Genomic DNA, 24,608 nt, shown 5'->3' with positions numbered 1-24,608 from the left:
ATAAGAAAGTAGTAAAGACGACCAGCTTGATTAAGCCTCCGCCATGTATACCTCACTAGTTCAGGGTATTTAAGTCTCCATATATCCACTAATTCCAATATATCCATGACATTCATGATTTCCTTAAGTGCCTGAGGGTGATAGTTTGTAGTGTGATTTCCTTTCCTGTCCATAGAGGTATTTAAGACCATATTAAAATCTCCCACCATAATAATAGAGTCTAGTGTTGCTTGTAGAGTTGATACATTTTGATATATATATTCAAAGAAGCTTGGATCATCATTATTCGGACCGTATAGGTTAATAAGCCATATCTGTTTATTGTCCAATAACATATTTAAAATAATCCATCTACCTTGAGGATCTGTTTGGACAATTTGCACATTTGGATCAAAATTACTGTTAATTAAAACCATCGCCCCTTTTGAATTTCTTTGCCCATGGGAGAATTACGGTCCCCCGTATTGACCATATTCCCAAGCATATCCATGCAGTCAGACTTTTGATTTTGTGCCACCAGGGTCACAATAATATATCCCCTCTCTGAATGTCCGAGTGTGACCCCCTCCCCATGGGTTACTGCAGCTAGTGTTGCCAGCACTGCCACTGCCTGGGTGGAGGCACCCCACCGGAATCCCCACCGGCGAGGTACAAGGTCGTCAAGGTTCTCATTAGCAGCTTTGAGAATGTCCTTGTGTAGTATGCTCTCCCTTTAGGGGGCTTTGGCTTTGCAGGACCAACCCTGCCAAGCAGGCTCAGAATCTAGAGTGGGCGGTGCTGCTCTTGGTCTCTGACCGCATTTTGGCTGCATACATACCGCTTTCAGCAGGCCATAAAACAGTTAGGTACTTCTCCTTAGTATCCGGATCATTCAGGTGGGTGTCTAGGGTATAGGGTTGTGGACCGTACCATTAAACTAGGATCATAAATAAATAATTAGATATCATTTATTTTAAAAATGTAGTTCCCCATGATAGAACAATAAATAAATCAAATGTATAATTTAATTTTAAAACTGTTCCACCATGATAGGACAATAAATAAATAAGACGTATAATTAATTCTAAAAGTACATCCATCATCTGAACAACATTGAAAGCTCTCTCATACCCCGGCTCACAGCAATACATTGGTTCTGGGATATGTGGCAGTAGAATTATGACCTTGACCTTTCACATAAGCAAACACACGCACACACACACACACACAAACACGCACACAAACACGCACATGAACAGTGAGACCTCAGTTCTGACATTCTCTCAGCGCCAGTCTGGTTCACACCAGCATCACCGCTGGCCATCCCATTGTAACGTAACCAGGGAAACACATTCTCCCTGACAGTCAACAGAAACGGGTCGGCACCGCTGCCAACGGCAACCCAAACTGCATCCACAATTATGTCATCCTTGGCAACCAGCCTGTCCTGATTCTGTCAGTGTGGCGTTGGAGAGATTGGGCCAGAGCCACGGACACACAGGAATCAGTAGACTACCCCCACGTTGGCACCAAACACTCCATAATGACAGTCAATCACCATCTCAGTTACATTCCATATACAACTTGGAACTTTTGGTGGCCAACATCTTAAGTAAGGACACTACCACTAAAGGATACAATAATCAGTTAGCATTTAACAGGGTCTACCATACAGCCATATGACAATATACACCTCAAGCAAAGCAAAAATGAAAGTCAAAAATGCATTTGAGGTCAGAAACTCTGAAAGTCTGATTTTGGAGCTACTTTATGACAACGGCCTCTAGTGTCTGATAGTGGCTGTATGTATGTGTGTGTGTGTGTGTGTATGTGTGTGTGTGTGTGTGTGTGTGTGTGTGTGTGTGTGTGTCCTTACCACAGCGTTGTGCTCCACTCTGGCTTTGACCTGCTCCACCTTGCCAGAGATCACCCTGGGGAAGATGGAGGAGTCGGCCCCTTTACAGAACAGGTAGTACTCCCCTGTGGACAAACACACAGTTAAAACAGGTTCCTCATTAGCAGAGAGAAGCATCATTAGTTTGCAGCAGTGTGTGGCAGACAACACTAGAGATGTTCCTCAGTGAGACTGACTCTACCGTCATTAGTATGCCTTCTGCCTGTTGACCTCCTAGCACATATACACACACGCACACGCACAGAATAATGACTGGGTTACCGTAGTAATGACTGCTTTCATCTATAAAAAGCACCAGCCACTCCCATACAGATACATCTAGTTTCTGTGTTCTAGTATCATAATGGTAGTAATTGTACTATAGTACAGTAACATCTAGTTTCTGTGTTCTAGTATTATAATGGTAGTAATTGTACTATAGTACAGTAACATCTAGTTTCTGTGTTCTAGTATTATAATGGTAGTAATTGTACTATAGTACAGTAACAACTAGTTTCTGTGTTCTAGTATTATAATGGTAGTAATTGTACTATAGTACAGTACCTGTGGTGGACCTGACGATAACACTCATTCTCCTTCTCACAGAGTCAAAGGTCAATACCTCCAGCAGCTCAAACCTAGATGCAAGAGAGAGAAAGGGAGAAAGAGGTTGGGTTACTGACCACACACACACACACACACACACACACACACACACACACACACACACACACACACGAACACACACACGAACACACACACGAACACACACACACGTACACACACACACGTACACACACACGTACACACACAAAGATAAACTGATGCCCACAGGCCATGGCTGGAGTAATGGACACACACTGACCTCTCGACCTCATCCTCCCTATTAAGAATCTCCATGTGACTGTCCTTCAGCCGCAGATAGGTGAAGCCAAGCCTGAGGGAAAGAGGAATATACCATTACTGTCAGAACAGGGGAGCAGGTTAAACTGCAGTTAAATGTATTCTGTACAGTGCATTCTGGAAAGTAATCATACCCCTTGACTTTTTCCATATTTTGTTTCGTTACATACAGCCTTATTCTAAAATAGATTACATTTATGTAAATAAGGTATTTTTGTTATTTATTTATAATAAAAACCTGTTTTTGCTTTGTCAGTATGGGATATTGTGTGTAGATTGATGAGAAAAAACTATTATTTAATCAATTTTAGAATAAGGCTGTAACATAACAAAATGTGGAAAAAGGGAAGGGGTCTGAATACTTTCCAAATACACTGTATATTATCTATCTATCTAGTTCATTTCAAATGGCTGGGAGGAGGAAAGACGTTCTGCCTTTGTGTGTGTGTGCACAAGTCAGTGAGTGATTGAGCGACAGTGATTGAGTGAGTGAGTGATTGTGATTGGGTAATTGGGTGAGTGAGTGATTGATTGAGTGAGTGGGTGATTGAGTGAGTGATTGAGTGAGTGGGTGATTGTGATTGGGTAATTGGGTGAGTGAGTGTGTGATTGAGTGAGTGAGTGATTGAGTGAGTGGGTGATTGAGTGAGTGATTGAGTGAGTGGGTGATTGAGTGATTGAGTGAGTGGGTGATTGAGAGAGTGGGTGATTGAGAGAGTGAGTGATTGAGTGGGTGAGTGATTGAGTGAATGAGTGAATGAGTGATTGAGTGAGTGATTGGGTGAGTGATTGAGTGAGTGATTGGTGAGTGATTAAGTAAAAGAGTGAGAGTAATTGGGTGATTGAGTGAGTGATTGAGTGAGTGAGAGTGAGTGATTGGGTGAGTGAGTGATAGTGATTGGGTGAGTGAGTGAGTGTCAAGCCAGTCACCTCTTCATGCCCTCCACCAGTGCCACCTCGTCAGGAGAGGATGATATGTAGAAGGAGGTGGCCTTGTTCTGGTGGATACCCATCTTGATGCCATCCACTGTCTCCTCCTCCTTCACCTGTACCGTGTGGCACAGACACAACGCCCGGAAGAACAACTCCTCAGACTCCTGACAAGCCAAGCACAGAGAACACGTCACACAACACACACACACGTATCAACACATAAATACAGGAAACATACATGTTTGAATACATCATTTGGATCCATAGTAAAACACAATGCATGTTTCCTGAAGGTCATGTTTCTTAGTCCCCGTACACACAGACACACAGAAGACAAAGGAATGGCACAGGCTGGTCACCGGAGTGAAGCGGCCCTCTCTAGTCCTGGCACACAATGTGTGTGTGTGTGTGTGTGTGTGTGTGTGTGTGTGTGACACTGGATCCCTGGGTGGATGAATGTGTCATCCTTAGAGAAGGTATCAGTGTCACTCTGAGTTTAGGGTTCACCCAGGACATCCAGGTAAAAGCTGTTAGTATCCAGCTGGTCTTCATAGGGTTAGGGTTCACCCAGGACATCCAGGTAAAAGCTGTTAGTATCCAGCTGGTCTTCATAGGGTTACGGTTCACCCAGGACATCCAGGTAAAGACTGTTAGTATCCAGCTGGTCTTCATAGGGTTACGGTTCACCCAGGACATCCAGGTAAAGGCTGTTAGTATCCAGCTGGTCTTCATAGGGTTACGGTTCACCCAGGACATCCAGGTTAAAGCTGTTAGTATCCAGCTGGTCTTCATAGGGTTACGGTTCACCCAGGACATCCAGGTAAAGACTGTTAGTATCCAGCTGGTCTTCATAGGGTTAGGGTTCACCCAGGACATCCAGGTAAAGACTGTTAGTATCCAGCTGGTCTTCATAGGGTTACGGTTCACCCAGGACATCCAGGTAAAAGCTGTTAGTATCCAGCTGGTCTTCATAGGGTTAGGGTTCACCCAGGACATCCAGGTAAAGACTGTTAGTATCCAGCTGGTCTTCATAGGGTTAGGGTTCACCCAGGACATCCAGGTAAAGACTGTTAGTATCCAGCTGGTCTTCATAGGGTTAGGGTTCACCCAGGACATCCAGGTAAAGACTGTTAGTATCCAGCTGGTCTTCATAGGGTTAGGGTTCACCCAGGACATCCAGGTAAAGACTGTTAGTATCCAGCTGGTCTTCATAGGGTTACGGTTCACCCAGGACATCCAGGTAAAGACTGTTAGTATCCAGCTGGTCTTCATAGGGTTAGGGTTCACCCAGGACATCCAGGTAAAGACTGTTAGTATCCAGCTGGTCTTCATAGGGTTACGGTTCACCCAGGACATCCAGGTAAAAGCTGTTAGTATCCAGCTGGTCTTCATAGGGTTAGGGTTCACCCAGGACATCCAGGTAAAGACTGTTAGTATCCAGCTGGTCTTCATAGGGTTAGGGTTCACCCAGGACATCCAGGTAAAGACTGTTAGTATCCAGCTGGTCTTCATAGGGTTAGGGTTCACCCAGGACATCCAGGTAAAGACTGTTAGTATCCAGCTGGTCTTCATAGGGTTAGGGTTCACCCAGGACATCCAGGTAAAGACTGTTAGTATCCAGCTGGTCTTCATAGGGTTAGGGTTCACCCAGGACATCCAGGTAAAGACTGTTAGTATCCAGCTGGTCTTCATAGGGTTAGGGTTCACCCAGGACATCCAGGTAAAGACTGTTAGTATCCAGCTGGTCTTCATAGGGTTAGGGTTCACCCAGGACATCCAGGTAAAAGCTGTTAGTATCCAGCTGGTCTTCATAGGGTTAGGGTTCACCCAGGACATCCAGGTAAAGCTGTTAGTATCCAGCTGGTCTTCATAGGGTTAGGGTTCACCCAGGACATCCAGGTAAAGACTGTTAGTATCCAGCTGGTCTTCATAGGGTTAGGGTTCACCCAGGACATCCAGGTAAAGCTGTTAGTATCCAGCTGGTCTTTATAGGGTTAGGGTTCACCCAGGACATCCAGGTAAAGACTGTTAGTATCCAGCTGGTCTTCATAGGGTTAGGGTTCACCCAGGACATCCAGGTAAAGCTGTTAGTATCCAGCTGGTCTTCATAGGGTTAGGGTTCACCCAGGACATCCAGGTAAAGACTGTTAGCATCCAGCTGGTCTTCATAGGGTTAGGGTTCACCCAGGACATCCAGGTAAAGCTGTTAGTATCCAGCTGGTCTTTATAGGGTTAGGGTTCACCCAGGACATCCAGGTAAAGACTGTTAGTATCCAGCTGGTCTTCATAGGGTCACGGTTCACCCAGGACATCCAGGTAAAGCTGTTAGTATCCAGCTGGTCTTCATAGGGTTACGGTTCACCCAGGACATCCAGGTAAAGACTGTTAGTATCCAGCTGGTCTTCATAGGGTTAGGGTTCACCCGGGACATCCAGGTAAAGACTGTTAGTATCCAGCTCATCTTCATTGGGGAATGAAACAATGTCTGACTCTGCATCAGTGGTTAGGGAGGGGTAACTTGTCCTGTACATATTCGTACAGTCCATCAAGTGACAGTGAGGCTCTCTGTCTCACCTTGCCCCCTGGTCCAGGTGAGGAGTCGATCATGTCCATGCTGGTTGACCCTGGCATGACCTGCCCATTACAGATGGCATCAGGGACGTAAACATAGCCGTCCACACAGCACTCTATAAACTCCATGTTGTTCTCTGTCAGGGTGCCTGTCTTGTCTGTAAACACGTACTCCACCTGGAAAACACACACATTCAGGTAAGAGTGGTGAGTGTGTGTGTACTGTGTGTACTGTGTGTACTGTGTGTATAGCCTACCTGTCCCAGTTCTTCATTGAGGTCAGATGTGTTAACCTGAGCCCTCTCTCCCAGTTCCTCGTCAAACATCTCATCATCCCACATGATGAAGTAGGACCCCAAGAACTTCTGCATCTCCACGGTAACGTACATGGACACAGGGATGATGTAATTAAACAACACCATAAAGGCCAGGAAGTCTGTGAACGCCCGGATCAACTGGAGAGAGAGAGGAGGGAGGTATGAGGAGGGAGAGGGGGAGGAAGGACAGTCAGAGGTGACAGGGAGAGAGAGAGGAGGGAGGGAGGTATGAGGATTGAGAGGGGGGAGGAGGGACAGTCAGAGGTGACAGGGAGAGAGAGAGGAGGGAGGTATGAGGAGAGAGAGGGGGAGGAGGGACAGTCAGAGGTGACAGGGAGAGAGAGAGGAGGGAGGGAGGTATGAGGAGGGAGAGGGGGAGGAAGGACAGTCAGAGGTGACAGGGAGAGAGAGAGGAGGGAGGGAGGTATGAGGAGGGACAGTCAGAGGTGACAGGGAGAGAGAGAGGAGGGAGGTATGAGGAGGGAGAGGGGGGAGGAGGGACAGTCAGAGGTGACAGGGAGAGAAAGAGGAGGGAGGGAGGGAGGTATGAGGAGGGAGAGGGGGAGGAGGGACAGTCAGAGGTGACAGGGAGAGAGAGAGGAGGGAGGGAGGTATGAGGAGGGAGAGGAGGGAGGAGGAACAGTCAGAGGTGACAGAGAGAGAGAGAGGAGGGAGGGAGGTATGAGGAGGGAGAGGGGGTGGAGGGACAGTCATAGGTGACAGGGAGAGAGAGAGGAGGGAGGGAGGTATGAGGAGGGAGAGGGGGAGGAGGGACAGTCAGAGGTGACAAGGAGAGAGAGAGGAGGGAGGGAGGTATGAGGAGGGAGAGGAGGGAGGAGGAACAGTCAGAGGTGACAGAGAGAGAGAGAGGAGGGAGGGAGGTATGAGGAGGGAGAGGGGGAGGAGGGACAGTCATAGGTGACAGGGAGAGAGAGAGGAGGGAGGGGGGTATGAGGAGAGAGAGGGGGAGGAGGGACAGTCAGAGGTGACAGGGAGAGAAAGAGGAGGGAGGGAGGTATGAGGAGGGAGAGGGGGGAGGAGGGACAGTCAGAGGTGACAGGGAGAGAGAGAGGAGGGAGGGAGGTATGAGGGAGAGGGGGAGGAGGGACAGTCAGAGGTGACAGGGTGAGAGAGAGGAGGGAGGGAGGTATGAGGAGGGAGAGGGGGAGGAGGGACAGTCAGAGGTGACAGGGAGAGAGAGAGAAAGGGAAAGTGAGAGGTAAAAAAACATCAGCTATTGCATAAAAATGATTGTAGTTTTATAACCTACTATATGGCGTTGCCTCTCTGTGTCAGTCTTCTGGTTGTAGAAGGGCTCGTCTTTGTCCGGGTCAGCCTGCCACACATACTTCAGCACTGTGTTGATCAGAGCCTTGCTGATCAGGATGCACAGGTACACTATCAGATACGCATTCATTGACCTGGAGGGGGGAGACAGAGAGGGGGGAGAGACAGAGAGGGGAGGAGAGACAGAGAGGGGGGGTGAGAGGAGAGATGACAGAGAGGGGGAGAGATGACAGAAAGGAGGGGTGGCAGAGAGGAGGGGAGACCGATGCAGAGGAAATGACATAAGAATGTCTTCAGGAAGGGTGGACGGTCTGAACAGGTCTTTATGGGGAAATGGATATGATGTAATTAGATGGCAATCAATGTTAAGTGAACCTGTCTGGAAACATGGTAAACACGCATCATAAAGTGGAAAACACAACCATGTTGGTGGGCCTTACTTCTCCACTGCAGAGCGTTTCTGGGACTTGGACTGGTAGTTGAGCGCCATCTTGGTCTCCATACCAGTGTAGATGGCAACAGCTAGGAGACACAAACCAGAGGGTCAACTTGGGGAGACATTTCACATCTGTGAAGATGAAGGAAAGAGCCTAGGAAAGGGAACGACTTTGTAATATTGAGATGCAGCCCTGATGACAATAATATCAGTCAGATCTGACAAGTCTCTGTCAGTACTGAATACTGTCATGGTGTCCTACAATTATCTGTGAAATCAACTCCCATCACACTCATCTGATTTCATAATAAGACGTGGCTTGCAGTCATGTCATCTCATGCAGTGTACTGACTGCATTCCTGCTTGACAGTTTGTAATATTCTCACTCATACAGGTCTGTACAGGCCTCAGCAGCTGGCCTCAATATGCAACCCACAGTGTGAACACAGGAACTTAATGATTTGGAAAGGAACCTCTAAACATTCCAAACCCATTATATGAATGAAAACTAGGAATCCATTTTAGATTCTATAACTGATGTCATTACAAGGTCGCCCAGTGTAGCGTCTTTAGATTCTATTAGTGATGTCATTACAAGGTCACCCAGTGTAGTGTCTTTAGATTCTATTAGTGATGTCATTACAAGGTCACCCAGTGTAGTGTCTTTAGATTCTATTAGTGATGTCATTACAAGGTCACCCAGTGTAGTGTCTTTAGATTCTATTAGTGATGTCATTACAAGGTCACCCAGTGTAGTGTCTTTAGATTCTATTAGTGATGTCATTACAAGGTCACCCAGTGTAGTGTCTTTAGATTCTATTAGTGATGTCATTACAAGGTCACCCAGTGTAGTGTCTTTAGATTCTATTAGTGATGTCATTACAAGGTCACCCAGTGTAGTGTCTTTAGATTCTATTAGTGATGTCATTACAAGGTCACCCAGTGTAGTGTCTTACCATATATGTGCTGTGTGTTTTTCAGTGTCGCCCCTCTGAGAAGTAGGTTCTCAGATCCTAAAGGCCTGAAGAAAACACAGAACACACTTCTCTGTTAGAATTTTTTTGTTTTGTTGTGCAAACACACGAGCAATGACTTCCTGAATTTGGAGTCAATTTCCTGGGTATGGATTTACCTCGCGATGGGCTCGTTTCTGTCCGAATAAATATTGATTCGGCCCACGAATCTGTCCAAGGAGAGAGGGAATGCATGTGTGAGTTGGTGTGTTTGGCGTTGTTTTTCTCTATACAACCAGTTCTGATTGTCTGGATGCAGTGTTGTGTGCAGGGTTGTCACTCACTTGTAGAGGTCTGGTTGTGGTTGTTCACATTCAATAGAAGCCTGTAGAGTATCGAAATCCTCCTCTGTGATGAAGGCCTTAGTGTCCTGCACAGCATAGTAGGTCTTTGTGGAGGGATGGAGGGATGGAGAGAGTCACAGCGAGATCAGGAACACACCGAGCCAAGACGCATCTTACACTACCCCTCTAATGCAACAGAATAGAAACTCTCTCTCTCCATTTCGCTCCATCTCTCTATATCCCTCACATACACACTCACCCCTCTCTCTCACTCACTCTTTCCCCTCTGTCCCCCGTCTCCCATGCTCTCTCTCTATTTCACTCTTCTGTTCTCCCTCAACTCTATCCCATTCTTTCTTTATCTCTGCCTCAGCCACCTCTCCCATCTCCCTCCTCCTCTCTCTCAGTCAGAGTGTAGTGTTACCTTGTGACTGGACTCCCCGTCCAGACTGGCTGTGGTGACAAAACAGGTCCCGTCCTCCCTACTGGTGGAGAGAAGGATGAGGTCACAGGGGAACGTCTCATCTTCCTTGATCAGCACCACATCACCCACCTGGGAGAGAGGGAAGGAAGGAAGGAAGGAAGGAAGGAAGGAAGGAAGGAAGGAAGGAAGGAAGGAAGGAAGGAAGGAAGGAAGGGTGAATGGGTGGGTTGGAAGGTAGAGCGTGAGAGAGATGTCTTTAGCTCAATAGGATAACACAGTCTTGAGTTGTCTAAAGCAGTGGTTCCCAAACTGTGGGTCGGACCCACTTGTGGGTCACTGAGGGTCCAGGTTGGTTGCGGGAAGACCTTTGCTGTGCATTGCAAAACATTTTACTTAAAAAATTGGAAAGTAAACAACTAAAACCAAATTAGAAAGTGTGTAGAAAAGATAATGGACATATATATATATTTTTTTATAATAGTCTAGAATCTTTGAGAACTTACAATCAACAAAATAAAACTAGATAGATTGTTTTAGAATGTTTTGAGTATAATAACACAGCATTAGCCATGCATAAAATATGCAGGAAATGTGCTTAAAAATTGCACAACTTTCTCTCAGCTCCATGAAAAAATGTGTAGAATTGCAGGAAATTAGCTTTAAAATTGAAAAATGTTCTCTCCGCTGCCAAAATGATATTTGGTACTTATTATTTGGTCTGTTTATGTTTTTTTTCTCTACTCAACCCTTATGGTGGGTCGTGACTCCAAATTAATGTATATTTTTGGGTCACGAAGCAAGAAAGTTTGCCAACCCCTGATCCAAAGAACCCAGGTTTGATCCCTGGTCATTTTCAGTTGTAGGATGATACGTACCCTCAGCTTACGACTCTGTTTCCTGATCACCTTCCCATGCTGCACCTCGTGCACAGGACACTGGTTAATAGCATTGTCTGCTTTGTGCCTGAGCCAGTCCTCATAGCCCTGTTTGATGGCCGTGACAGTGATGACAAAGAAGAGAGGTAGTCCGCTGGTGATGGGACTGGTGGGAGTGTCAATTATCAACTGAAGAGGGCGGGAGAGAAAGAGAGAATGATCTATTGTCATCTGAAACTTCTGCGTTTGCCAGATTTATATTTCTTGCCAACAAAACCTTAAATTGACTCAAATTGAATCTACCAGTCAAGATCTGACCTGGACAAGAAATATGATGAGGAAGTAGAAATTGGCAATTCTTCTAAACTGCTCAAACAAATTCTTCGGAACAAAATTCCAGAAGGTGTACTGTGGAAAGGGAAGCAACAGCAAATGGTATAACATGGTTGCAATGTGGTTATAACATGGTTGTAACGTGGTTATAACGTGGTTGTAATGTGGTTATAACGTGGTTGTAATGTGGTTGTAGCATGGTTGTAATGTGGTTATAACGTGGTTGTAATGTGGTTGTAGCATGGTTGTAATGTGGTTATAACATGATTGTAATGTGGTTATAACGTGGTTGTAACGTGGTTGTAACATGGTTGTAATGTGGTTATAACATGGTTGTAATGTGGTTATAACGTAGTTGTAATGTGGTTGTAATGTGGTTATAACGTAGTTGTAATGTGGTTGTAGCATGGTTGTAATGTGGTTATAACATGGTTGTAATGTGGTTATAACGTGGTTGAAATGTGGTTGTAGCATGGTTGTAATGTGGTTATAACATGGTTGTAATGTGGTTATAACGTGGTTGTAATGTGGTTGTAGCATGGTTGTGGTTCTCACCTTGGAGGAGATGATGCGGTTGTCGGGGTACCTCTGGGGAATGTAGGCATCTGCTCCCGGTGGGGGCTCCTTGTTTCCGATGTACACTGTCCTGGTGTCCACCCAGTTCTCCTCTCCAGCACACTGCACAGAGGTCAAGACATCAAAGGTCAATGCCAGGTCAGCACACAGGTCAGGTTAGATCATGACAGGACAAATCAGGGCAGGTCAGGAGAAGACACAGGGGCAACAAATGTAGCCTCATTGCCTGGGGGCCTGACTGGCTGGTTGTCAGGCAGTTGCTTCCTGCTCCAGCCAACATGTCTTTGTCTCACCAAACTTGGTTAGTGTTGTTGAATGCAGAGACAGTCTGTCAGACACAATAGCATTACAGTCGCAAACGGAATAAATGACTGTGTTGAGTGTAATAAAGTGGCGACCTAACAAACACAACACAACAGACCTCCAGTAGCAGTGAGTAAGGGCTCTGAGTCATGTAACCGGGTGGGGAATGATAAATGAGTGTTGGCTACAAGCCTTTCACCTTACAATAACTCTCCCATTCAACACTAACTATGACACACGCCTATATACAAAGACTCACCAACACACACCACAACACCATAGGAAGGTCAACCCACTGATTTCACACCTGTCTGGAATAGTCAAATAGAATAGAAGCTAATCAAACAGAATCAAATATAAAAAGAAGGAAATCAAATAAAGTATAATATCATCTTAAAGTAATTTCCTTACTCGCTGAGCCTTAAGTAACTAAATGGGTTGCGTCCAGTAGAGTGCTACATGTTTGCCCATGTCTGTTTATCACCAGTGAGCTGGCTCAAGAAGCTGGACAAGCCCAAACAGAGAGACACTGAGGGGATTTGATTAATCCCCTGGGCATGCCCCAAGTCAACTGGGTTAGCATTGACTGCATTCCATTTAGAACCGGGCTGCCTCCCGGGTGTGAGCCGGGTGCCCCGTTCTGGGCGTTCCAACACTAACTTTCTAGCCTGTATTGCCAATCAGAGCATGTATATAATGCTATACTTTCCTTAGAATACCTCCTTCATCTGAATATAGTGTATATCCTGAGTTCCATAGATATTGGTCATGTCTTATGTTTGGTTAGCATGTTATACTTTGTATGTCTCCTTAGTTCTGACAATTTGTCTTGTATGTGAATGTGTTGTATCCATGTCCCCTTTGTATTCCCTCCAGACCAAAACCTTACCTACCGGCCTTTCAAGCCATTCCATATCGCCATGTGTGCTCATGTGTCCATTTGCGGTGCCTTTTTTAATGAGTTGATAAATACCCTGAACTGGAAACCTTGTCTTCGACCATTATTCCTGTATTCTTACAAATGCATCATAGTGGCAATATCACTCCTCAACCTAGCCTAAGATACAGTCAACCTAGCCTAAGATACAGTCAACCTAGCCTAAGATACAGTCAACCTAGCCTAAGATACAGTCAACCTAGCCTAACATACAGTCAACCTAGCCTAAGATACAGTCAACCTAGCCTAAGATAGTCAACCTAGCCCAAGATACAGTCAACCTAGACCAAGATACAGTCAACCTAGCCTACGATACAGTCAACCTAGCCTAAGATACAGTCAACCTAGCCCAAGATACAGTCAACCTAGACCAAGATACAGTCAACCTAGACCAAGATACAGTCAACCTAGCCTAAGGTAAAGTCAACCTAGCCTAAGGTAAAGTCAACCTAGCCTAAGGTACAGTCGACCTAGCCTACGATACAGTCAACCTAGCCTAAGGTAAAGTCAACCTAGCCTAAGGTAAAGTCAACCTAGCCTAAGATACAGTTCAACCTAGCCTAAGATACAGTCGACCTAGCCTAAGATACAGTTCAACCTAGCCTAAGGTACAGTCAACCTAGCCTAAGATACAGTCGACCTAGCCTAAGATACAGTCAACCTAGCCTAAGATACAATCAACATAGCCTAAGATACAGTTCAACCTAGCCTAAGATACAGTTCAACCTAGCCTAAGATACAGTCGACCTAGCCTAAGATACAGTCAACCTAGCCTAAGATACAGTCAACCTAGCCTAAGATACAATCAACATAGCCTAAGATACAGTCCGACCTAGCCTAAGATACAGTTCGACCTAGCCCAAGATACAGTCCGACCTAGCCTAAGATACAGTCCGACCTAGCCTAAGATACAGTTCCACCTAGCCTACGATACAGTCCGACCTAGCCTAAGATACAGTTCCACCTAGCCTAAGATACAGTTCCACCTAGCCTAAGATACAGTTCCACCTAGCCTAAGATACAGTCCGACCTAGCCTAAGATACAGTTCCACCTAGCCTACGATACAGTTCCACCTAGCCTACGATACAGTCAGACCTAGCCTAAGATACAGTCCGACCTAGCCTAAGATACAGTTCCACCTAGCCTACGATACAGTCCGACCTAGCCTAAGATACAGTTCGACCTAGCCTAAGATACAGTCCGACCTAGCCTAAGATACAGTTCCACCTAGCCTAAGATACAGTCCGACCTAGCCTAAGATACAGTTCCACCTAGCCTACGATACAGTTCCACCTAGCCTACGATACAGTCCGACCTAGCCTAAGATACAGTTCCACCTAGCCTAAGATACAGTCCGACCTAGCCTAAGATACAGTTCCACCTAGCCTAAGATACAGTCCGACCTAGCCTAAGATACAGTCCGACCTAGGCTAAGATACAGTTCCACCTAGCCTAAGATAGTCAACATAGCCTAAGATACAGTTCCACCTAGCCTAAGATACAGTTCCACCTAGCCTATGATACAGTTCCACCTATCCTAAGATACAGTTCCACCTGGCCTAAGATAGTCAACATAGCCTAAGATACAGTCCGACCTAGCCTAAGATACAGTTCCACCTAGCCTAAGATACAGTTCCACCTAGCCTAAGATACAGTTCCACCTAGCCTATGATACAGTTCCACCTTGCCTAAGATACAGTTCCACCTGGCCTAAGATAGTCAACATAGCCTAAGATACAGTTCCACCTAGCCTAAGATACAGTTCCACCTAGCCTATGATACAGTTCCACCTAGCCTAAGATGCAGTTCCACCTAGCCTAAGATACAGTTCCACCTAGCCTAAGATAGTCAACCTAGCCTAAGATACAGTTTCACCTTGCCTAAGATACAGTTCCACCTAGCCTATGATACAGTTCCACCTAGCCTAAGATACAGTTCCACCTGGCCTAAGATAGTCAACCTAGCCTAAGATACAGTTCCACCTAGCCTAAGATAGTCAACCTAGCCTAAGATACAGTCCGACCTTGTTCTTTCTATAGACGCACTCACTGGAGCCAGACAGAGGCTGCAGGGAATGATCTTATCAACACCTGAACGGTTGCTACTCTGCATACCTAATCAATCAAACCTCAGCTATTAAAAAGGTCAGAGTGGCCAGTGTGGTTTTTCAGTATGACCTGTAAGACAAGCAAATGTGTTCAGCCATCCAGGCTCTGGTAAGCTGTGGTTCATAAGAGGCCAGTGTGAGGTGATGAGTGTGGTTTCCTAGTATGGCCGGTGAAACTACTCTCAGAATGCCCCTACCGCACCACGGGTCCACCCATCCATCCCGTTAGACAGGGATTACATTGAGCCAGCATGTGTAGCATTAGCATCTTTAGCTAGCGGTTATGTAAGTGGGGCGAGTACAGGCTAACATCCCTTTAGATATTATTTTTACCCACAGAGGGCACTGTGGTATATCGGCCAAGCAGATTAAAAATCCGTTAGCTCTTATTAATTAATTAGTCCTTTGTCGTTCAGTTGGCAGAGCATCGCGATTGTAACACCAGGGGTGTTTGATTCCCGGGACCCGGGTTTGATTCCCGGGACCACCCAATCATAGAAATGTCTGCACGCATGACTGGAAGACACTTTGGATAAAAGTGTCTTCTAAATGGCACAGGGACAATCGGGCTTACAGTTTCATCATACAGTATATTTGTTTTGCTTTAATGTACTGTAACAAAACGTAACCTTCTAACTTATCTTGTCCTGGGCAGTGTATTTCTCTTATAAAACATTCAGCCCGAGTTCTCTACATGATTTCATTCATAGAAACATATTTTAATTCAATAAAAGTTTAATTTTTTGGAGAAAATAGGAAATAGGAGTCAATCGGAAGTCAACACGTTAGTTTGTATTTAGCTAGGGTCTAACGAGCTAGCAGAATACCAGAGATTCAGTATTAAAGTGAATTACTCACTTTTCTCGTCCCTGAATAAGTTCTCCTGTTACCTTGGTTGGCTGCTGAGCACAAGCCTGTGTCTCACAGGGGACTGCAGCATAAAGACTGAACAAAGAACACACGCACACACCTACAGATAACTAACACCTGAGAGCCTACGAGTCATCAGACAAGATCCTTCTCTTTTTCATTCCCTCTCTACTCTTTCTCCCTCGCTCTCTCTCTCCCTCTCCTATTTCCCTACTCTTCCCCTCTCTCTCTGTAATAAAGTGGCTAGTAGCCTCATGCTGTAGGCTCTACAACAGCTGGTGAGGGGCCGTGTGTCCACTGAGCCTCTCACAGCAGACCTCCCACCCTGCTCTACACCATAGTATTACTATACTACAGCTGTCTCCATACCATAGTATTACTATACTACAGCTGTCTCCATACCATAGTATTACTATACTACAGCTGTCTCCATTCCATAGTATTACTATACTACAGCTGTCTCCATTCCATAGTATTACTATACTACAGCTGTCTCTACACCATAGTATTACTATACTACAGCTGTCTCCATACCATAGTATTACTATACTACAGCTGTCTCCATACCATAGTATTACTATACTACAGCTGTCTCCATACCATAGTATTACTATACTACAGCTGTCTCTATACCATAGTATTACTATACTACAGCTGTCTCTATACCATAGTATTACTATACTACAGCGTCTCCATTTCATAGTATTACTATACTACAGCTGTCTCTATACCATAGTATTACTATACTACAGCTGTCTCCATTCCATAGTATTACTATACTACAGCTGTCTCTACACCATAGTATTACTATACTACAGCTGTCTCCATTCCATAGTATTACTATACTACAGCCGTATCTATACCATAGTATTACTATACTACAGCTGTCTCTACACCATAGTATTACTATACTACAGCTGTCTCCATTCCATAGTATTACTATACTACAGCTGTCTCCATTCCATAGTATTACTATACTACAGCTGTCTCTACACCATAGTATTACTATACTACAGCTGTCTCCATACCATAGTATTACTATACTACAGCTGTCTCCATACCATAGTATTACTATACTACAGCTGTCTCCATACCATAGTATTACTATACTACAGCTGTCTCTATACCATAGTATTACTATACTACAGCTGTCTCTATACCATAGTATTACTATACTACAGCTGTCTCCATTTCATAGTATTACTATACTACAGCTGTCTCTATACCATAGTATTACTATACTACAGCTGTCTCCATTCCATAGTATTACTATACTACAGCTGTCTCTACACCATAGTATTACTATACTACAGCTGTCTCCATTCCATAGTATTACTATACTACAGCCGTATCTATACCATAGTATTACTATACTACAGCTGTATCCATACCATAGTATTACTATACTACAGCTGTCTCCATTCCATAGTATTACTATACTACAGCTGTCTCCATACCATAGTATTCCTATACTACAGCTGTCTCCATACCATAGTATTACTATACTACAGCTGTCTCCATTCCATAGTATTACTATACTACAGCTGTCTCCATACCATAGTATTACTATACTACAGCTGTCTCCATACCGTAGTATTACTATACTACAGCTGTCTCCATATCGCAGTATTACTATACTACAGCTGTCTCTATACCATAGTATTACTATACTACAGCTGTCTCTATACCATAGTATTACTATACTACATCTGTCTCCATACCATAGTATTACTATACTACAGCTGTCTCCATTCCATAGTATTACTATACTACAGCTGTCTCCATACCATAGTATTACTATACTACAGCTGTCTCTACACCATAGTATTACTATACTACAGCTGTCTCCATTCCATAGTATTACTATACTACAGCTGTCTCCATTCCATAGTATTACTATACTACAGCTGTCTCCATTCCATAGTATTACTATACTACAGCTGTCTCTATACCATAGTATTACTATACTACAGCTGTCTCCATACCATAGTATTCCTATACTACAGCTGTCTCCATACCATAGTATTCCTATACTACAGCTGTCTCCATACCATAGTATTACTATACTACAGCTGTCTCCATACCATAGTATTACTATACTACAGCTGCCTCTATACCATAGTATTACTATACTACAGCTGTCAACAATGCTCTCTTTACTAGAGTGGCTTATAGCCACTGCGTCAGTTTGTTGCTGTTGGCAACTCATTGTGATTGGTTTGTTGTTTGATATGAGTTAGTATCTTCTCCTGAGTAAAGATAGCATGGATGTTATAACAACATTCACAGGATGAATAGTGAAATCATTATCACACTGACCTCCTCTTGCCCAGACAAACAGACATTACACACACATCTCCTGATGCAGTATAAAAAGAGGTGACGGTAATCCCTGTCCAGGGAATAGGATTGTTTTCCCCTAGCAATGTACCCTAGTTTTCAGCCATGTCTCGCGGGGTTAATTCACTGAGCACTCCTAGTCTCCAGCCATGTCTCGCGGGGTTAATTCACTGAGCACTCCTAGTCTCCAGCCGTGTCTCGCAGGGTTAAGTCACTGAGCACTCCTAGTCTCCAGCCGTGTCTCGCAGGGTTAAGTCACTGAGCACTCCTAGTGTTCTAGACTACTCTGGTCACCCCCACTAGTGCTCAGCTATTTTGAGCTCACCTGTCCTATACACACCTCAGACAGGATAGGAGGAGACTCCACCTCTGGATCATTGAGCCTAAGTAGGTTTGAATTGGTCTTATCTGACTTGAAACAGGCCATCCATGGGTGCATCTCAGTAGTCTATAGCAACACCCTCTTCTAGTCTCCTTACCCTTTGACTGGTGATTCTGGGGATAGATCCCAAAAGTCTATAGTGGCAAAGTCTTCTAGTATCATGATGCTGGTTCATCAATCAAAGTGTTAAGGGTGGAGAAGAGGATGCCACTATAGACTATTGAGATGCAACCGTAGCTGGCCTGCTTCAGTGATCTGAGAGATGAGAGAAGACAGAGCATGAGGAAGAGAGATGAGAGAAGAGCAGCCTTCTGTTCTGTGTGTATCAGCAGCAGACTGGGAACAGCTGGGATCTCCTCTCCCCAGATAAGAGCTGGTCCACTCTCTCTCACGGTCAGCCCACACTCTTGCTTTCTCTTTTCTTTTCACAATCCCTACATTTATCTTGCTCACTCAGCTCACTCTCAGACATACACCACTCCCTATCTCAGATGAGTCACGAGAGAAAGAGCGGGTGTGAGAGTGAGAAAGAGAGAGTGTTTATTGTTCAGGAGCAGAGGAGGCAGCTTCTACCATGAACACTGCATTGTCCTCTGCCTGACAGAGGAAAGGGAGTCACCCTCAACCAGAGAAACAACGGGTACAGACCGCAGCCATTGAGACATCCACACAACTAGAACCAAATGAACCTATTGACTTTATGGATGATAAAGATGTATTCTATATTCTATTCTAAAAAACAACCCTTTTCCAAAACAGATCTTTTTCCCAGGCTTTAAAATATATCCTCTAAGAAATAGCACATCAAAGACACAAACTCATGTTCCTGTTAGAACATGAGGCGGGGCAACGTTAATGAGGGTACAAGCCCACGCATAAATACTGCACATCCTCCCTCCCTGCCTGACGAGAACCAGTAAACACTGACGTAACATGACAGGATAGGTGAAAATAAGAGTCCTCTACATTGTTTTCACCCATCCAGTAAGGTGTGGAATCTGTGATTATACTTCTAAGTGGTGGAGAAAGAAAGAGTGCCTTTAGTATTGGTACAGGACCAATATCTCTTGTACATGGCGTATCATCATGGCATGTCTGCTGATAGTACACAGTCTGTTCTGGTGCTCTCATGGAGGAGAGAAGAGGAGAGCACGTACAGTATAGATAGACTGGTTAGCTTGAGTCTGGAGATGCTGACAACACTCTCGTCTCGCCCACTCCTCTCTCTCTATCTATCTCCTGCAATCTTCTCGCCCACTCCTCTCCTCTCTGTCTGCCCTCTTCTCCCACACATCTCTCTATCTATCTATCTCCTGCAATATTCTCGCCCACTCCTCTCCTCTCTGTCTGCCCTCTTCTCCCACACATCTCTCTATCTATCTCCTGCCCTCTTCTCGCCCACTCCTCTCCTCTCTCTCTGCCTCCTGCCCTCTTCTCCCACACATCTCTATCTATCTATCTCCTGCCCTCTTCTCGCCCACTCCTCTCCTCTCCATCTGCCTCCTGACCTCTTCTCCCACACATCTCTCTCTATCTATCCCCTGCCCTCGTCTTGCCCACTCCTCTCCTCTCTGTCTATCTCCTGCCCTCTTCTCCCACACATCTCTCTATCTATCTATCTCCTGCCCTCTTCTCGTCCACTCCTCTCCTCTCTGTCTGCATCCCGCCCTCTTCTCCCACACATCAATTCAATTCAATTAAATTCAATTCAAGGGGCTTTATTGGCATGGGAAACATGTGTTAACATTGCCAAAGCAAGTGAATAATATATCAAGTGAATATATAAAGTGAAATAAACAATAAAAATTAACAGTAAACATTACACATACAGAAGTTTCAAAACAATAAGGACAATCCAAATGTCATATTATATATATATACAGTGTTTTAACAATGTACAAATGGTTAAAGGACACAAGATAAAATAAATGAGCATACAGTGCCTTGCGAAAGTATTCGGCCCCCTTGAACTTTGCGACCTTTTGCCACATTTCAGGCTTCAAACATAAAGATATAAAACTGTATTTTTGACATTTATTGGATATTTCAAACTTTTTTAACAAATCAAAAACTGAAAAATTGGGCGTGCAAAATTATTCAGCCCCTTTACTTTCAGTGCAGCAAACTCTCCAGAAGTTCAGTGAGGATTTCTGAATGATCCAATGTTGACCTAAATGACTAATGATGATAAATACAATCCACCTGTGTGTAATCAAGTCTCCGTATAAATGCACCTGCACTGTGATAGTCTCAGAGGTCTGTTAAAAGCGCAGAAAGCATCATGAAGAACAAGGAACACACCAGGCAGGTCCGAGATACTGTGGTGAAGAAGTTTAAAGCCGGATTTGGATACAAAAAGATTTCCCAAGCTTTAAACATCCCAAGGAGCACTGTGCAAGCGATAATATTGAAATGGAAGGAGTATCAGACCACCTAAAATCTACCAAGACCTGGACGTCCCTCTAAACTTTCAGCTCATACAAGGAGAAGACTGATCAGAGATGCAGCCAAGAGGCCCATGATCACTCTGGATGAACTGCAGAGTTCTACAGCTGAGGTGGGAGACTCTGTCCATAGGACAACAATCAGTCGTATATTGCACAAATCTGGCCTTTATGGAAGAGTGGCAAGAAGAAAGCCATTTCTTAAAGATATCCATAAAAAGTGTCGTTTAAAGTTTGCCACAAGACACCTGGGAGACACACTAAACATGTGGAAGAAGGTGCTCTGGTCAGATGAAACCAAAATTGAACCTTTTGGCAACAATGCAAAACGTTATGTTTGGCGTAAAAGCAACACAGCTGAACACACCATCCCCACTGTCAAACATGGTGGTGGCAGCATCATGGTTTGGGCCTGCTTTTCTTCAGCAGGGACAGGGAAGATGGTTAAAATTGATGGGAAAATGGATGGAGCCAAATACAGGACCATTCTGGAAGAAAACCTGATGGAGTCTGCAAAAGACCTGAGACTGGGACGGAGATTTGTCTTCCAACAAGACAATGATCCAAAACATAAAGCAAAATCTACAATGGAATGGTTCAAAAATAAACATATCCAGGTGTTAGAATGGCCAAGTCAAAGTCCAGACCTGAATCCAATCGAGAATCTGTGGAAAGAACTGAAAACTGCTGTTCACAAATGCTCTCCATCCAACCTCACTGAGCTCGAGCTGTTTTGCAAGGAGGAATGGGAAGAAATTTCAGTCTCTCGATGTGCAAAACTGATAGAGACATACCCCAAGCGACTTACAGCTGTAATCGCAGCAAAAGGTGGCGCTACAAAGTATTAACTTAAGGGGGCTGAATAATTTTGCACGCCCAATTTTTCCGTTTTTGATTTGTTAAAAAAGTTTGAAATATCCAATAAATGTCGTTCCACTTCATGATTGTGTCCCACTTGTTGTTGATTCTTCACAAAAAAATACAGTTTTATATCTTTATGTTTGAAGCCTGAAATGTGGCAAAAGGTCGCAAAGTTCAAGGGGGCCGAATACTTTCGCAAGGCACTGTAAATATGGGTTGTATTTATAATGGTGTTTGTTCTTCACTGGTTGCCCTTTTCTCGTGGCAACAGGTCACAAATCTTGCTGCTGTGATGGCACCCTGTGGAATTTCACCCAGTAGATATGGGACTTTATCAAAATTGGATTTGTTTTCGAATTCTTTGTGGATCTGTGTAATCTGAGGGAAATATGTCTCTCTAATATGGTCATACATTGGGCGGGAGGTTAGGAAGTGCAGCTCAGTTTCCACCTCATTTTGTGGGCAGTGAGCACATAGCCTGTCTTCTCATCTCTTATCTTCTCTCACATCTCTCTCTATCTATCTCCTGCCCTCTTCTCGCCCACTCCTCTCCTCTCTGTCTGCCTCTTGCCCTCTTCTCCCACACATCTCTCTATCTATCTATCTCCTGCCCTCTTCTCGCCCACTCCTCTCCTCTCTGTCTGCATCCTGCCCTCTTCTCCCACACATCTCTCTCTCTCAATATAACTCCTGACCACACATCTCTCTCTCCATCTGCCTCCTGACCTTTTCTCCCACACATCTCTCTCTCTCACCCCATCTGCTTCCTCCCAGCTGGCACTTTTGGTTCCTTAGAAGTTGAGAGAACAAAGCCATACGTTTCCTGATGATTAAAACGGATTTCATTTTTTACCATTCTGAGAATGGAAGTGAACATTTTGCCTGTTCTGGGAACATACATTTTTAGGTTTCAGGGAGGTTCTGAGAATGTTTATCTATGGTTCCCTGAAAGTTTTCCTGGGAGGTTTTATTAACGATCTGAGAACGGAAATTCTAGGTTATTTGAAGGCAATTAAATAACGTTCTAAAAACATGTTTCAATAAGACTTTCAATAGCACTGCTAGCTTAATGGTTTTGAACTGCCAGCACAGATAGGACACATGGAAATGAATGTGCTTAGGCATTATTCATGCAAACACATTCATTTTTTATTGTGGCATGGCGTCAGTGAGATTCAAACCTATGATCTTCTGTTCTCTATCCATGGAATTAGTCCACTGCGCCACCAGGATGCAGCTAGCATGCCATGTGTTTTTTATCTCATACAAAGCTGTTCATTTTAGACTATTCAAACCCTATTTCAAAGGAAACACGCACTCATTTAAATCACTTAAGATAGAGGACCGATTCAAATTGTTTTGTTGACGCTGAGAACGGAATGTAAATGTTTTTAAATAACATTTCTACAACGTTCTTTGAGCGTTACTAATGTTTTCTTGTTTTTTATGGAATTGTTTCTTAATATTCTGAGAACATGACTTTTAATACAACCATGAGGAAAACTGGAGAAAACCTTATGTAGAAGTACTGAAATTCCCATAGAGGAACGATACTTCTTAACGTTCTCTGAACAATTTGAGAACATTACTTTTAATAGAATCATGAAGAAGTCTGTAGGAAACATTATGGGAAGGTTTAATGCTAAATATCCATAGGACAACCACGCTCTCACCAAGCTCTAAGAAACGTATGGTTCTCAGAACGTTATGTGCTAGCTGGGCTTCCTCCATTCTAAAGAAGACAACACTGTTGCTACAGTACAGGACCTCTCAGTCCAACCAAGGAGCATGGAATGAGGAACAAACATAAAACATATCTAGTAATGAGGGCAGTTGGGGGTCTAAGACAGTTGGGGGTCTACAACAGATGGGGGTCTACGCCAGTTGGGGGCCTACGACAGATGGCGGTCTAGAATAGTTGGGGGCCTACGACAGATGGCGGTCTAGAATAGTTGGGGGTCTAAGACAGTTGGGGGCCTACGACAGATGGCGGTCTAGAATAGTTGGGGGCCTACGACAGATGGCAGTCTAGAATAGTTGGGGGTCTAAGACAGTTGGGGGTCTAAGACAGTTGGGGGTCTTGCTTTCTGAGGCATCAAGTGGGAGAGGTATACAGATTCAGTAACCATTGACTGCCACTAGCACAGTCAGTGTAGTCAGCTCAGCTATCACCATTGAGACCGTGTCTGTGCCTCGACCTAGGTTGGGCAAAACTAAACATGGCGGTGTTCGCCTTAGCAATCTCACTAGGATAAAGACCACCTCCATTCCTGTCATTATTGAAAGAGATCAGGATACCTCACATCTCAAAATAGGGCTACTTAATGTTAGATCCCTTACTTCAAAGGCAATTATAGTCAATGAACTAATCACTGATCATAATCTTGATGTGATTGGCCTGACTGAAACATGGCTTAAGCCTGATGAATTTACTGTGTTAATGAGGCCTCACCTCCTGGCTACACTAGTGACCATATCCCCCGTGCATCCCGCAAAGGCGGAGGTGTTGCTAACATTTACGATAGCAAATTTCAATTT

At 44.3% G+C, this 24,608-nt stretch overlaps 1 protein-coding gene across 3 annotated transcripts in view; it reads right to left on the bottom strand.

Annotated features, from left to right (window-relative positions):
• LOC139412919 (phospholipid-transporting ATPase IH-like) overlaps nucleotides 1-24,608 on the bottom strand; it is a 95,774-nt gene that overhangs the window by 29,708 nt on the left and 41,458 nt on the right. For all 3 annotated transcript variants that reach the window (XM_071159789.1, XM_071159790.1, XM_071159791.1), the window contains exons 2-16: nucleotides 11,805-11,927; nucleotides 11,235-11,324; nucleotides 10,917-11,105; nucleotides 10,042-10,170; nucleotides 9,618-9,721; nucleotides 9,453-9,503; nucleotides 9,277-9,341; nucleotides 8,325-8,406; nucleotides 7,868-8,018; nucleotides 6,538-6,735; nucleotides 6,284-6,457; nucleotides 3,707-3,873; nucleotides 2,739-2,810; nucleotides 2,438-2,511; nucleotides 1,856-1,959 (exon numbers count right to left, since the gene is read on the bottom strand). In XM_071159789.1, the coding sequence (XP_071015890.1) occupies nucleotides 1,856-1,959; nucleotides 2,438-2,511; nucleotides 2,739-2,810; nucleotides 3,707-3,873; nucleotides 6,284-6,457; nucleotides 6,538-6,735; nucleotides 7,868-8,018; nucleotides 8,325-8,406; nucleotides 9,277-9,341; nucleotides 9,453-9,503; nucleotides 9,618-9,721; nucleotides 10,042-10,170; nucleotides 10,917-11,105; nucleotides 11,235-11,324; nucleotides 11,805-11,927 (1,773 nt within the window). The remainder of the gene's footprint in view (nucleotides 1-1,855; nucleotides 1,960-2,437; nucleotides 2,512-2,738; nucleotides 2,811-3,706; nucleotides 3,874-6,283; nucleotides 6,458-6,537; nucleotides 6,736-7,867; nucleotides 8,019-8,324; nucleotides 8,407-9,276; nucleotides 9,342-9,452; nucleotides 9,504-9,617; nucleotides 9,722-10,041; nucleotides 10,171-10,916; nucleotides 11,106-11,234; nucleotides 11,325-11,804; nucleotides 11,928-24,608) is intronic.

Source organism: Oncorhynchus clarkii, chromosome 7 (genome assembly GCF_045791955.1).
Source record: "Oncorhynchus clarkii lewisi isolate Uvic-CL-2024 chromosome 7, UVic_Ocla_1.0, whole genome shotgun sequence".
NCBI classification, from domain to species: domain Eukaryota; kingdom Metazoa; phylum Chordata; class Actinopteri; order Salmoniformes; family Salmonidae; genus Oncorhynchus; species Oncorhynchus clarkii.
This window is presented reverse-complemented; position numbering and strand designations above follow the sequence as displayed.